Source organism: Nipponia nippon, unplaced genomic scaffold (genome assembly GCF_047370975.1).
Source record: "Nipponia nippon isolate SJK-2023a ecotype South Korea unplaced genomic scaffold, ASM4737097v1 scaffold_4, whole genome shotgun sequence".
NCBI lineage: Eukaryota > Metazoa > Chordata > Aves > Pelecaniformes > Threskiornithidae > Nipponia > Nipponia nippon.
Window position 1 is genome coordinate 29,818,731 of NW_028262358.1, and position 13,796 is coordinate 29,832,526.

Genomic DNA, 13,796 nt, shown 5'->3' on the forward strand with positions numbered 1-13,796 from the left:
GCTGGGAGATTAAATGATGCCAACCTTTTCCTAAGTAATACATAGTCCCTGTGCCAACAGCTATTTGGACATTTGTAGTTAGAAAGCTTGTCAAAGATGTTTGACACTCACTATAGATGTTGGCTGTGCTCATCTGTTAAAGATAGATGTTTCCGGCAACTTACAGGTGAGTTTGATGAGTTCAAAGGAAGAAAAGTCCAATCCACCAAAAATTCCCAGGAAAGGCCACACAGATCTGCTGTTGCTGGAGGCTGCTCTGCCACTATACCATCACCTGTCCTTTGCAACCTTGGCCAAATTGGTAACTCATTTGAAACACCACCAAAAGAGAAAGTCTCTCAGTAGAAGGAAAAATATCTCATGTGTTAGGCACTCCTTGCGGGAAACAATAAGTATTATTATTAAAACAGAAGTCTAGAAAAGCTTTTTAAGCATCTACAAACAGCAAAAAATTCTTTATGGAGAATCATGCCTTCATGAACATAGTGTGTGAAGAAAAGTGTTGAAAAATTGTTCTCCACTCAAAGCAGGCAGAAAAATACATTATCTCAAAGATGGAAAAAAAATTAACGTCAAGTCAAAGGAGTCCAAGACAGACTAGAACTATTTTATTAAATCAGGAACAACATCAGGCCATGGGCTGTAGCGTGGTTTTAAAGCTCAGGAAAGTGCATACCATCCAGAGGGTCAGACAACTGCATCCTCACAAGCTGCATCCTTAAGCTGAAGTATTACTGGTTGAGAACATGTTGGAAAGAAAGAGAACTAGGACTGTTAAATCACTTGTAGAACAGGTACACTGAGAAAAGATGGCCAGAAATGTTTTTATTTTGCACAAGTATAGAACAACATAAATGTCTTCTGACACCTTTGAGCAAAGTTCCTTAAACCCCAAGGTACATCCAAGTGTGTTAATCAATGATAACTGAACAAGCAATAAGACAGGTAAACAGACCTCCTAATAATGTTGCTCAAATAAATTAAAGCTGAATATTTCTGAACCATCAATAGTATTAGCAGTTGCTCTTTTTTAAGTCTACTTTTGAAGCCATGTCATCACTGACTAACTTAAAAAGATCACTTTTTTTCTACAACTAGGTACCCTCTTTTAGACTCTCAACCAGAAAACAGGCAAACTGAATGGCTGTTTTTTGAAGGGGAGCAGTAGATGTGTCTGCTCATGCAGTACTGACTAAAGATTGAGACAGCAAATCTTGCACAGACAGAACAGATAAGAGATCTGTCTGACAGCCCACTGGAATTTCATTTACTCTGCAGACAAAATAACAAGGTTGCTTGGAGGTAATCCAATAAACTGTTCCAACAATTATTAACGGAAAGGATTCAAGAAATGTGGAAAAAACTGTTAGATTAAAAAAAAAAAAAAGAAAAAGCAGCAAGGCTAAAGGTTTCAAAATTTGTTCATTTTCAACACCCTCATTAAATGCCTGAATCTCCAGAACCTTGCTGACATTACTTAACCTTTAAAATGAAGGCTCAATCATAAAAAAACCCTCTCATAAAACGCGAATAAGATCCAATGTTATCCTCAGTCGAGGAATATCGACATTAAGCACTTTAACTTCCACTCTTTCTCCAGGACCTAACCCCAGGCTTCTTCTCTTCTTCACTTTAGAAAGTTTTGCTTCTGTTATGTTTCGCACTGGAATCAAACCTGCTTTTCCCACACCAATATCAACAAAAACTCCAAATGGCGTCGCATTTTCAACTTTTCCAGTCAGAACAGTACCAACACTTAAGTCTTCAAAGCAGACTATGCTTCTCTTGAAGTCAGGTTTATCAAAATCTGTTATAAGAAACAAGAAACAAAAATAAGACACTGGAGAAAAAGCTTGTGTTATTTTCTAAGGGTTGTTTCCAGCTGATTGTTTCTAATTAAGAAGTCATTGTTTCTAATTAAGAAGGTACCTCTAAGGTCCCAAATACTGCTTCATTATGGTTTTTTAAAATAAAGACCCATCTGTGATGAACAACTGATTTCTTGTATTTTATTAATCACTTTAAAAGACACCGATTAACACAGTAATAAGTATAGTGAACTCTGTGGTATGAAACTATCACAAGGGGATCAGAAGCGTGTAGTATATTAGCTAGTGACTGAAAGAGTCTTTAAATTTTCCTGAAGCTAGGGAGAAAAGACTTGAGGTGACTCTTACTTGAGCTACATAAATTATACATAAAATTCTATTCTTATACAAATTTGTATACAGGAAGGTGAATGCTCAGACTCATCACATGCTGAAGAGAGAAGTCAACAATGCACTGTTCTTAGGCTTGCTGTTCATCTGCACCATGACATCACATAATCAACTGCTTCTTTGCACTGACAACTTAAAAATCACACATGCATCATTATAAGCAGGTAATATCCTAATATATTAAAATTCACATTCTGCATTTAAGGGCACAGACAGATCTTTTAAACTCTCTTGTTACTTGCTTACCACCTTCTGCTCCTACAGAAAACCCTTCTGAGCCATCTCAACAACTGCCCTTTTGACCTTTTCCTACTGCTGTTTTACATTTTCCAAGATATAATAGGACTGAGATTTTCCACACAGAGCATCACCAAAACAGGATTGCAACCATTTTCCTATATTTGCCTTTGAGAAATAAAATACAGCCTGAACAAGTTTATAGTTAAAATGCACTGGAAATCAATCAGTCTGTAACTTCACCAGGCTGTGGATCAGACCCCAATGGAGTACACAAGCTGGCAAACGCAGCAATAGGCTTTGAATGACATTGAATTTTCTACTGAAGGAATGTACCTAATTGCTCAAGTCCACAATGGTTAATCCTTTTGTAACATTATACTGTGCAGTGGTATTTCAATGAAAAAAGCAACTAAACAGCCATTCAGGGCAACGAGCGCAAGAAGATTCAGAGGAAGGATGGGAGTCTTTTTAAGTGTTTGCAAACCTGTTTTTTTTTCCGCACCCTGGCAGATTCATAACAGTTACCTGATTAGCTGTTCAACTTTAATGTTAAAAAGACAATTTCTTGCAAGAAATGCCTTGCAAGACCTAGACTAGAAAAAGATTTTTAAAATAATATGATAAAAATATTTTATTCTTTCCCGTTCCTCAAACAATTCTTCCCATTTTCTTTTGTACTAAAATCATTCAGGAAAAATACACAACACAGAATTTCAATTACATTTTAGAGGATACATAGGAAAGCTACTCTTTGTCTGTAATTCCCTAATGTCACATCTCTACTGTTGGGAACAACAATGGAATTGAATCTTCAATCAAGATTATTTTTTGAATCGGGTACAGTACAAACCACTCAATCTGCCTGAGCCCTGTTAGATGTGATGCATTTCCTCACTGACAGTCACTAGCAGGGTTGCAAAGACAAAGAATTACAGCTGTACAAGGCTACTAGGCTCCCTGCTCCAGTCACAGATTCTGTCTACAGTAATACTGAATGTACTGGATCAGCAGAATACAAATATTTCCACTGAAGATTCTCTTTTGCTTTTATATCTTCATATGTTAATAGTTTATCCTACTGTAATTTAGATGTGAGACCACCAGAACAAATGGAGACATAGAAAATGCAAGTTTTCAAGATCACTAGTGGGAAATATTTATAAAATCTGCAAGGGAACTACTAATGAACCCAAAAAAGGGGGACAGAAATGTTATTTTTTTTAGGCATAAGTTTATTATTTGTTATTACAAGCCTGCATCTTTGCTGCCTACCTTTATTGCTTGCTGTCGTAAGAGAATCCAGCTGTAAGTTTCATTAAACCACAGCATCTCCAGATGTTTTACTTCATTGCTTACCTCATCTTTCTTCCCCTCCACCTCAAACTGTTCAGCACTACTGCAAAGTTTTAACCAAGGTAGGTCATGAGCCATGTGCTCCAATTACACTTGTCTTCAGGAACTAGTGCAATAAAAGAGCAGAACTACACATTACTACACTACTGCTCCACAGACCTTTATGACTACTGTTTCAGCTTGGTCTTAGCATTCCCCTCTGTGATAGAGGGCCAACACAGATTTAATCAGTACAGAGTCAACATATTGAAACTATTTAATTTGTTAACAGCCATACAACTCCCCTTCCTACCGCTGAAAATGCGGTGATTTAAGACAGGATTCACACTCCTTACCTACTGAGCTGGAAAGAAACATCTGACTATGATATAGCCTTTACCTTGTCTGAAAAAAGAAATGGAGTTACACATTCATGAAAATCCACTACTGAATTTAGAAGAAAAAGTGCTGTTTAAAGTGCTGTATGCAGAACAAGCAAACTGAGATTACAACCTTCAAAACAAAGGTTTACCTGTTCGGATGTCAAAGCCTTCAGGCTGAGTGAGACCATCAATGATCAGCTGCAGTGTGTGCACTGTTGTATTTAGCCTTTTGGCTGTGCCTTCGAGTCCTTCCTTTTGAATTACTGCATTTACTTTTTGCTGCATATCTGATTTTCCTATGTCATTTGCATTTCCTCCAATGAAAGATAAAAACCTGGAAAGTTCAAACAAAGATACAGAGAGAGATTTGTAACATCCTTCAGTGGGAACTAAACCTTTGCTATACTTAGAGGTTTTAATTACTTTTGCATTGATGCATGAACAAAACTTCTGATAAAAATATGAACAGCGAACAGTTTTCCAAGTTCATATCCTCTCAACTCATCACTGACTCGAGACAAACTTGGAAATTTTGGGTCTATCTGTATACATGTATCTCCTGGAATAGGCTACAAAACTAGATGCAAAATTTCAACATGTAAATCACTTCTCAGACCAAAGATTTATGTCATGCTAAAACCGAATCTGATTATGACTGAAAGATTTATCTTACCATGAAAGCTCCCTAGAAATATGAGAGTTCTAGAATACTGTCATTTTTATTGTCACTTTCAAATTAAAATGAATGGCAATTTAGTAAAACAACAATTAACGTTTAAAATATTAAATTAATACAAATAATCTTTAACCAAAATTAAGAATAAGAAAAACTGCACATAAAATACTTCTCTTGTCTATGAACTTCATGGTTAAGAACAATTAATTTTACAGAAACGAAGGAATGATCAAGTCAAAGTAGTCACACAACACAAACCCTCTTCCTTCCCAACTGTCACATACATACACACATTGCAGATTGAGACAAATTTGGATTGATACCTAAAAAGGCTGAAAACTAGTACTTTAAAACAAATATGTTGTCCCCTCCCCCCAAACACACTTACTGAGATTTTTAGTTCAGCAATGTTGGCACATATGCTGAGAAGCACATAGAATAGATGACAAAAATTCATGTGCAGTAGTGATGCCTTACACGATGTTTATTTCTCACTGAATAAACATCCTTATTTCACTGAAGGACTTAAAAATGCTAAACACATCTTTAATGGATATAAACCAATGAAAATGAGGATGCAGCTCATAGAAGCTGAGCCACATTGTGCTAAATAAAGCAATTTGTCCTTTTCTCAGGAGACACTTCATTTATCTGTCCTGCTGCCCTGTTCTGCATCTCTCACCACGAATAAGCCACTTCCATTCTGCTTTATCATGTCCCTTATTGCTGGAGGGAGGCACATGGCTTTTCGCGTGTTCTCCACCACAGCAGACAAGTAGAATTATTGTCCCTGTCCTCCAGAGTCCGAGGACACATTCCTTCCAAATCTGTAAAAATGATCCCTCCTTCCTGTCCTTTTTCTACTTTACAACAGGTGTAAACTACAAGCTGCAAAAGAAGTGCTGCCCAGCAGGTTCACGCCCTGCACTTGGGAGTGGTGCGAGACATTCCAGCTCCCTAAGAAAGCAAAAGCCCCTGGTACTCATCCTCCTTTCCCCCCCTCAAAAATACATGCTGTGCTTTTATCAAAACCTGAGGCAAGTATTTCTTTTGGCAGGAGACACAGCAAGGGGTTTCTTTGTTTTGCTGTTTTCTTTTTTTTTAACCTGAGGAATCCAACTGACATTATTTCAGGTGGCGAGTGATAAAAAGTTCTATGGACTGAAACAGAAAATTATATTTCTTTTTGAGAAAATATAAATTGAGGGAACATAATTAAAGTAATATCCAACTTTCCGTAAATCACAAACTTCACCTTTGAGCACAAGGCCAAATCTTCACTCCAAAATGTCCACTAATTTCACCAAAAGGAGGACATACATTAAAATTGGCTACCAGGACTTCCACTTTTTTACCAAATTCAAGTGCGAGCATGCCTATTTAAGTGTACTGTTAGCTCAAACACATATATTTGCCCTTAATAGCGACAGATATAATTTTCACTTTAATTCTCTTAACGCATACAGATCTTTCATGTGGCAATGTATGAAGAAAAAAAAAAACAACAACTGATTCAGTGGATGATGCTGTTCTTGGGATGTACTAAGTTTTGTTTTGATTGACTGCATTTCAACTTTTGACATCACTTTTTAAAGTAGTTTGAGGTGGTTTGGAAACAAAGTAAATATCAAAACAGATGCAAAGTTGTTTATAATATTAAATACAAATTTTTATTTTCCATAAACTAAGAAGAAAACATTACTACTACTCAAATACTTTATCTAATAAGAGCCTATATATGAAAAATATCAGACCTTCTACGAAACCATCTTCTGTTGGTCTCAAAAGAGCACTAAAGTGGTTGCAATGATAATACTGAAAGTGCACGTAGGTCCAGGTGAAGTGCTCTTCACAAAACTCCTCAGGGCTGCTGGCTGCTAACGTTGATAGGTGGACAATGCCCCACCAGAGCACTAGTGACAGGCGGCAGCTGCCCCAGCTTTGACTGACATGCCAGATGTAACACGACAAACCCGACCAGCCTCATGACTCAACCTTCTAAATAATGCATGCTTTACCGCGCACCCCTATAAACAAGTTTGCTGACATTCATGTACATGGCTTTATTTCACTTCAAATGGAAATTCAGCTCAAGTACCTCCAAGTAACATTTTTTTCACCATTAAGATTTTGCAGAAGCGCATTCACTTTGTAAATTGATAACAGGGTGGGTTTCACTGCTAATAAGTGCAGCCCACAGAACAGCCACCGATGTATAAAGAAACCCCTGTTATGTACAGAACTGTTGAACGTGTGGATAATGCAATCAGAACGCACGGCGCTATGTGCAGGCTGCTGGAAAGAAAACCGGCCCGAAACAGGACACAACCCAGGTGCCTGAGCCCTCAATTACTATTCATGAAAGTTATTTCACTCCCTGCTCCTTCCTCTGCCTCCCTCACCCTCCGGAAATCCCAATGAAAGTATTTATCCGATATTAAAAAGGATTCCTCATCTAGGCAAGGGTGGTAGGTTTGGGCCGTACATTATCAATTACAGTTGTTTAAATAACTTAACATGGTTACTGCTCAGAATAAAATTTTGGCTCCACCTGAAGAGGATGCTTCACCTCTTCACCTTTTGCTCCACCTGAAGAGACATGTGCCCAAGTCTAAGTACATGAGGAGTCCCACCAACCTCAGCAGAATTATTAGTATTCTAAAAATCAGGCATTTGGTCAAGAATATTTTAGAATTACAAGGTATAGTATAGGCAGAACATGAACTTTAACAAGGCCCAGCATGCACATACACACAAAAGAAATAATCTTTACCAGAAACAATATATTTCTATTTTGGAAATTCTCACCTTTTTAGGTTAGGTTTTGGTAAAACCTATGTATTAAACTGTTTCCAAATAAAAGCAATTTCTTAGTGATTACAGATATAGTTTTTAAAAATACTGTTGAATCTACTTATATATTTAATGTATCATTTTCACTCAAATGAACATAGCCTGAGGGCACTTCGAATGAAAAAAATCAATAGAAAGCACAAATCTCTGACTGAACAGTGGCACATTATATTGATCATTTCTATTTTTAAATGTCATTGCTAAGAACAAAGTTAAATGTTTCCTTATTAGAAAAGCAACCCAACAACTTCCTTCGAGAGTTATTTCAAGGTCAGAAAAAAAAGGATATAGTTGTTAATAAGACTGGGATATGGCTACAGGGGAGAAAAAAGAGGTTTCCCTTAATTTAAGTATTTTGATCTTCATAATGTTAAACTATCTCACTACAATCTTTGAAATATCTCACTTACCCAATTTGTAAATGACAGTTCCAGCTGCACAACGTAAGAACATGAATGATCTCTGCAAAAATGAAAGCCCTTCAACTGTTTTCCTGGCTACATATGTGAACTAAATAAAATGTTGCAGTAGTTCAAGTGCTATGTTTATCTACTAGAAAGATAAAACCTAACAGAAACGCAGATGAGAAAGATGAGATGTTTTTTCTGAAGTGAGGTTGTTCTTATAAGATATACTATCCTTCTTTCCTCAAACGTTGAGCGTCTGAGTGAATGGCGAACTTTCTGTTCAAGGCACATCAACTCAGCTAAAAGCCGACAGAGTCTTAGGAGAGTCAGAACAGAGCGAAATTTAGCTGGTTTAGAGACTTTGAGTTTTACGGTTTTCAGATTTAGAGGATACTCGGAAACCTCTGCAACCACCTTAGTTTTAAAAGCAATCTTTGCAGTCTTACAGGACCTGCAGAGAATGGTCATGGCTAAATCGCTGATGTTTTTATTTAATACATAATTTCATCCATCTTACCCAGATAAAGGAAGAAAAGTAGCATAAATGTAACAAATAAGCACATCATGTTCACTTAACATACACATCTGCACAAAATTATGGCACAGCCCTCGCAATGCTTAAAAGATAATGCAAATTTCAGTGGAATGCAAAAAACAGTCAGAAAAGAGTTAAAACTATTACTAAAGAAAGCCTTCAGTAAATTTTTACGAAGTTACTTTAAACCCCCCAAAAAGCTTCTTACAATGTGCAGGAGTTCTAAAGCTTTGCAAGGGTTTTAGTCACAGTCATTTCTGTTTTATGTAATCATTTCCAGCAACACGACTTAAGAGCTGGGAGTACTGGATTCATTACATTAAAGCAACATGATACGCCATTACATCTTGTCACAGTGCACACATGAATTAATGGTAATGCAACATAATCACTCTGAAAAAACAACCTTGCATTAGCATGCACTTTGTTAGGTAAAATGTACGTTTATGACAGTAGCAAACTTAAATTATGCAGACATTTATGTTTTAGTAATGTTTTGAAATGCAAAAGCATTATTTGTATAACGCAGATGTCGACTGTTCTTGTTCTCACTAGTGATACAGATCCTCAATTTTCAACTACTGATGCAGATTATATATCAAATAATATTTGTACAGTACTCTCTGTAATTAGTTGCTGAACACAGAAAGTTAAAGTTTCAAATATATTTAAAACTACTTATGTGGTTTAGCCAGATAAGGATATTTAACCAATATGTTTTTCCTCAAACGCATAAATTATTATTATTATATATTATCTGGCTGCATGCAGAAGACAAGAAAGTACTCAGACAGTTCATGACTCTTTGAACATATAAATCTAAAAAACAATGAGTTTCTAAATGAGAAAAGAAATTCAGACATGGTTACACTGCAGCATAGCCACTTTGCTCCCATACCATTAGGCATGCTGCTGTTAGCTGTTTTCATGGCTACCGATATATCACGTAACTGAAGCGTAACCCGAGATACAAAATAGTGAAACATGATTAGTTATCCGCAAAGAATTAGTACTACAGTTAAAGGAGATCATTCCATAAAAAAGTTTATTTTTATCTTCGAATTTTTTTTCAAATGCAACCAGTAGGAAGTTATACAAGTTTAAAAAATTGCAACAAATGAAAAAAATACCACTTGATTTATGGGTCTAGTATTTATAGTGTAACTGGAGGATAATTCTTTGTTATTTCCAAGTTCTTCTAATCATTCTTGTTAACTGTATATTTTCCATCACATAAAAGTTTTTAAATGTCTTTATCGGATGGCAATTAGCAGTGAAAGCCTTTTCTGCTCTTCTATTTACTGACAAGATAACTTTCAAAAATACGTCCTTTAAACATCCAGCTACTAAATTAATAGTCAGACCTGTGAATGAACTGGCTTTCTAAAGTGATGAATATGAATTATTATTTATTAGGCTTAATGGCCCTAATTCTGCAAGTGTTCTCCTTAATTAGGGTTAGCCATTTCCTATTGGAAAGTCATAAAGATTCATTAATTTACTGAGCTTAACTTTTTTTAGGGTTTTTAAAAAGAAACTTAAAGACTTTACTAAAAAGTATTATTTTACATGTTAAATAGCTTGAATACATAAAACACGTGTATGTACATGCAACTACAGTCTTATTGAAGTGGACAAAAGATGTTCCTGATGACTTTGTAGTGCATTTACGGAAAGGCATCCTACCACAGTAAAAACTCCTATCCTCTGTAAAAATATTCACATGTAGACTGCATTATTAAATACAACACAAGAATCTGTTTTCATTTCTCAAACACCATACCAAGTAACTATTCCTTCCCTGATTTCTGTTCTCCTTAAGCATTGCCTTGGTTGCTCAGTGACGACAAGGGGACCTGGACAGAAGCAAGCCAGGCCAGCAGAGAGCTGGGCATGCCGCCAAAGGGCAAGTGTGCAGTGGCATAAAGGGCAGGAGAGGAAGACCTCTTTCTTTTGGTGGTCTCTCCCTAATCAACAGTTTTCCTTCTGCGTTTTCCTATGTGTCAGTACTTGCCATCAAAGCTAGCAAGTGCAGCTTTTCAAGCATAGCAACCGAGATACTATGGATCAGCTGCTACATCCACCCACACAAAAGAGTAGCAGAAACACCAGAGATATTTGAAAAGTGATCAATCCATCTACAATGGAATATAAAATGTTATGAACATAAATGTTTTGCTGAAATGATCATCAAATCCAAATGTTACTTTGGTGAAGAAGCAGCACATGAATGAGTGCTTTGCTGAATCCTCGTGGGATTTTGAAGTCCTTCTGGGGATCTCAAGCAGTATTATCAATACACAGCAAAGGGTGAGACATGAAACTTCCCTGCATTTCACTCTGCTCAGCGTGTCAAAAGCTTCCCTAAAGGCACAACCAACTGCAGTGAGGAGTACTATCCCCCACCAGGCAAGGCCCTAAACCTGGGTAATTAACCAAGGAAGATCCTCACCTGCATTATGCTAAATCACAACTTGAGATCTTTTATAAATATTGGTAAAATATTTCTCAGTCAGACTGAAATACAACCTGTCTGCCAGATGCTGCAATCTGTGAGCAGCAAATACACATTCTGAGTGCCAACCTTTAGCAAAGAGCATTTTTATGACATTTAAATAAAAATCAGTAAATGTTAAGATTCAGTCATACGAAACCAACTGCACCCAGCAGACTGATACAACAAAGAAAAAACATTGCATTTTCTTTCCGGCATTTTGGTTTATAAGCATAACCTGGTTGTAACTTCTTGGGACTTCCCAAACATTTCCTCGGTTTTCCTACCAGTTCTTTTACAATATGTACCAAGAAATTGGATATGGTCTACACGTTGTATTAATTGTATGCAGAAGATTCTGCCACTATAAACTGGTTTTCACATATAGACTTTTCAGAAATTTAACACACAGCTCTGCTTTGCAGGAAAATACGCTGCCTACAAAGTTTTTTTTTTTTTATTTAACTTTTAGGAAACTCTGATTCATAATATTTAGAGGTGTTCGTAAGCGTGAGAGCTGCACATGACAAAGCCAAGCTTTGACAGTGTGGAAACCATGAACAAAAATGTTTTGGTCATCTGCAGAGTGCGTTAAATCACCAGTAGGATGTTTTCCAATTATTTTACAGAAATTGTACCGATTTTAAGTTAAGATGTTTAAATGCCATAAATCAATCATTCCAGCACCATTTGTGCCACTGTAGTAAAGATTACATCAGTGTTTCCATTATAAAATCCCTATTTTTCAGGGGTTTCCAATTCAGCCATAAAAATTGGCTCCAGCCTAAAGCTTGGCAACCAAAGTCACCACTTGGGAGCAATTCTTTTAACCAATTTTTTTTTAAATGGATTGGCCTTTCAAGCTACAAAATAGTTCAGAAAAAGAAAATTAGTGGTTTCAAATTTTGGTGAACTTCTATCCCTCAAAAACATTGTTTTAAAAACTGATAATTTTGTATGTCATAAATCTGCAATGTGGACTGCTGCTTTTGAGTAATTTGGATAGAAGCAGTGGATAAAAATCACCAGGTTATTTTGTTTAAAAATAAATGTAACTTCCCATGAAAACTTTTAATCCAATAAAATTTTCACAAACGACTTTCTCATGGCAAGATGTGGTAGACATTGCATGAGGAAGCCTTTATGACTCATTCATGCAGCATCTATTCCATTCATTTTAATTTCTGTGGTAAGAGGTATGTAATACTGTATTTTGGTGTCTTGAATCAATTCTACCCTTTGGTAGCACAGATCCACCTGTGAACTTGACGTGGTCCCCGACAAAGTTCTGTGTAAGCACAGAAAATGAAGAAAGAAAGTATTTTCAAAGCAGCAAAGCAACAGAATTCCTTCAAAATGTATTTTGTTAAAAAACATATGTATTAAATACTGATTCTAACCCACTTCTAACAGTCTTGATTTTTCTCATGCATATTAATTTAAATTATAAGAATTATCAATTAGGTTTTAAACCTAGTTTAGTTCTAACATGTTAAAAAGTCCTTCGCATGTTGGTTGATTTCAGTAAGACACCTCAAATCAACAACATGAACACGATTTGATGTTCAAGCTCTCAGAAGCTTTCTCATGAACGTAGGCTCAGCAAAAGGGAATTACAAGCCCAGTCCCACCCACTGCCTAGCAAAGTCAGCAAAACTCACCAACAGCCCCAACAAGCTTTGGACTGAATCCTCCATGCAGTCTGAATTCCTAGTAGAATTTTTTCTTAATTCATATTTAGGCAGCAAATTGGTTTGGAAACCCATTTCCATAAGTTCTGAGAAGCTCAACAGCTCATGTGATTTTTTTGAAAAGTAATTTTAAATATATAATCATTGCTAAATTATAGCATTAGTTGCTTGAAGGGAGGATGTCTGGTTTATATTTAGCCCTTATGTAATCAGTGTCAATTTTTAATACTACACTTCTTGGCTTTTGCCAGTTTGCTGCAGAGCTGTATCTTTTCTTCAAAAAGCTATTTGCAATGAAAAGACATTGTAGATATTTGCCCCCTTCCCCACACCATTTTGTGATCTCAAGCTACTGCATGTTAATACAATCTCTACCATAAAAGTTATCACCTTTGTATTTAACGAGCTTTCAAGGAAACTATTTTTTGATTGCAAGAAAAAGAAAAATACCGTTAAACACAGAGCACATTCATAGAAAGCACAGAAAGCACTTTGATTTTTTTTTTTTCCCCACATCAAACTATGTGTACAGATACTCATAAATGTGAAGTAAGACAACAGAAAAAGCCCAAAGAAAACAGAAAAGACTGATTCAGTTAGTTACAGAGACAGATGCTATGCTTATTAGTTTTGGTGTTCCATTAGCAGATACTGTTACTGTGTTTTTATATTCGTTTTATCATCAACTGACATCCTTTTGCATAAAAAACCCTGTACGATACAATAACTACAAACATGCACTTCGATGTAAATATTTCACCCGAAAATTCAGTATAGGAAGGCAAAGTGCTTGGTAAGAAACAGAAAACTGACAACGGCACAGCTGGAAACTTACTTTAAAGTAATTGCATTAGCCAAAGAAAAACGACATGATAGGTGGCACTGGTCTGTAGCCACGTCATACTTCTGCAATGGCTTTGCAGCTCGAAGTACGACGAGTTTGACCCTGAGCACATTTTAAGAATC

General features: G+C 36.4%; 1 protein-coding gene across 5 annotated transcripts in view; it reads right to left on the minus strand.

Moving 5' to 3' along the window:
• Window positions 1–586: 586 nt before the first annotated feature.
• SRBD1 (S1 RNA binding domain 1) overlaps window positions 587–13,796 on the minus strand; it is a 131,277-nt gene continuing 118,067 nt past the window's right edge. For all 5 annotated transcript variants that reach the window (XM_087775137.1, XM_087775133.1, XM_087775135.1 and 2 more), the window contains exons 22-23: window positions 4,324–4,508; window positions 587–1,807 (exon numbers count right to left, since the gene is read on the minus strand). In XM_087775137.1, coding sequence (XP_087631263.1) covers window positions 1,518–1,807; window positions 4,324–4,508 — 475 coding nt within the window. In that variant the 3' untranslated portion in view covers window positions 587–1,517. The remainder of the gene's footprint in view (window positions 1,808–4,323; window positions 4,509–13,796) is intronic.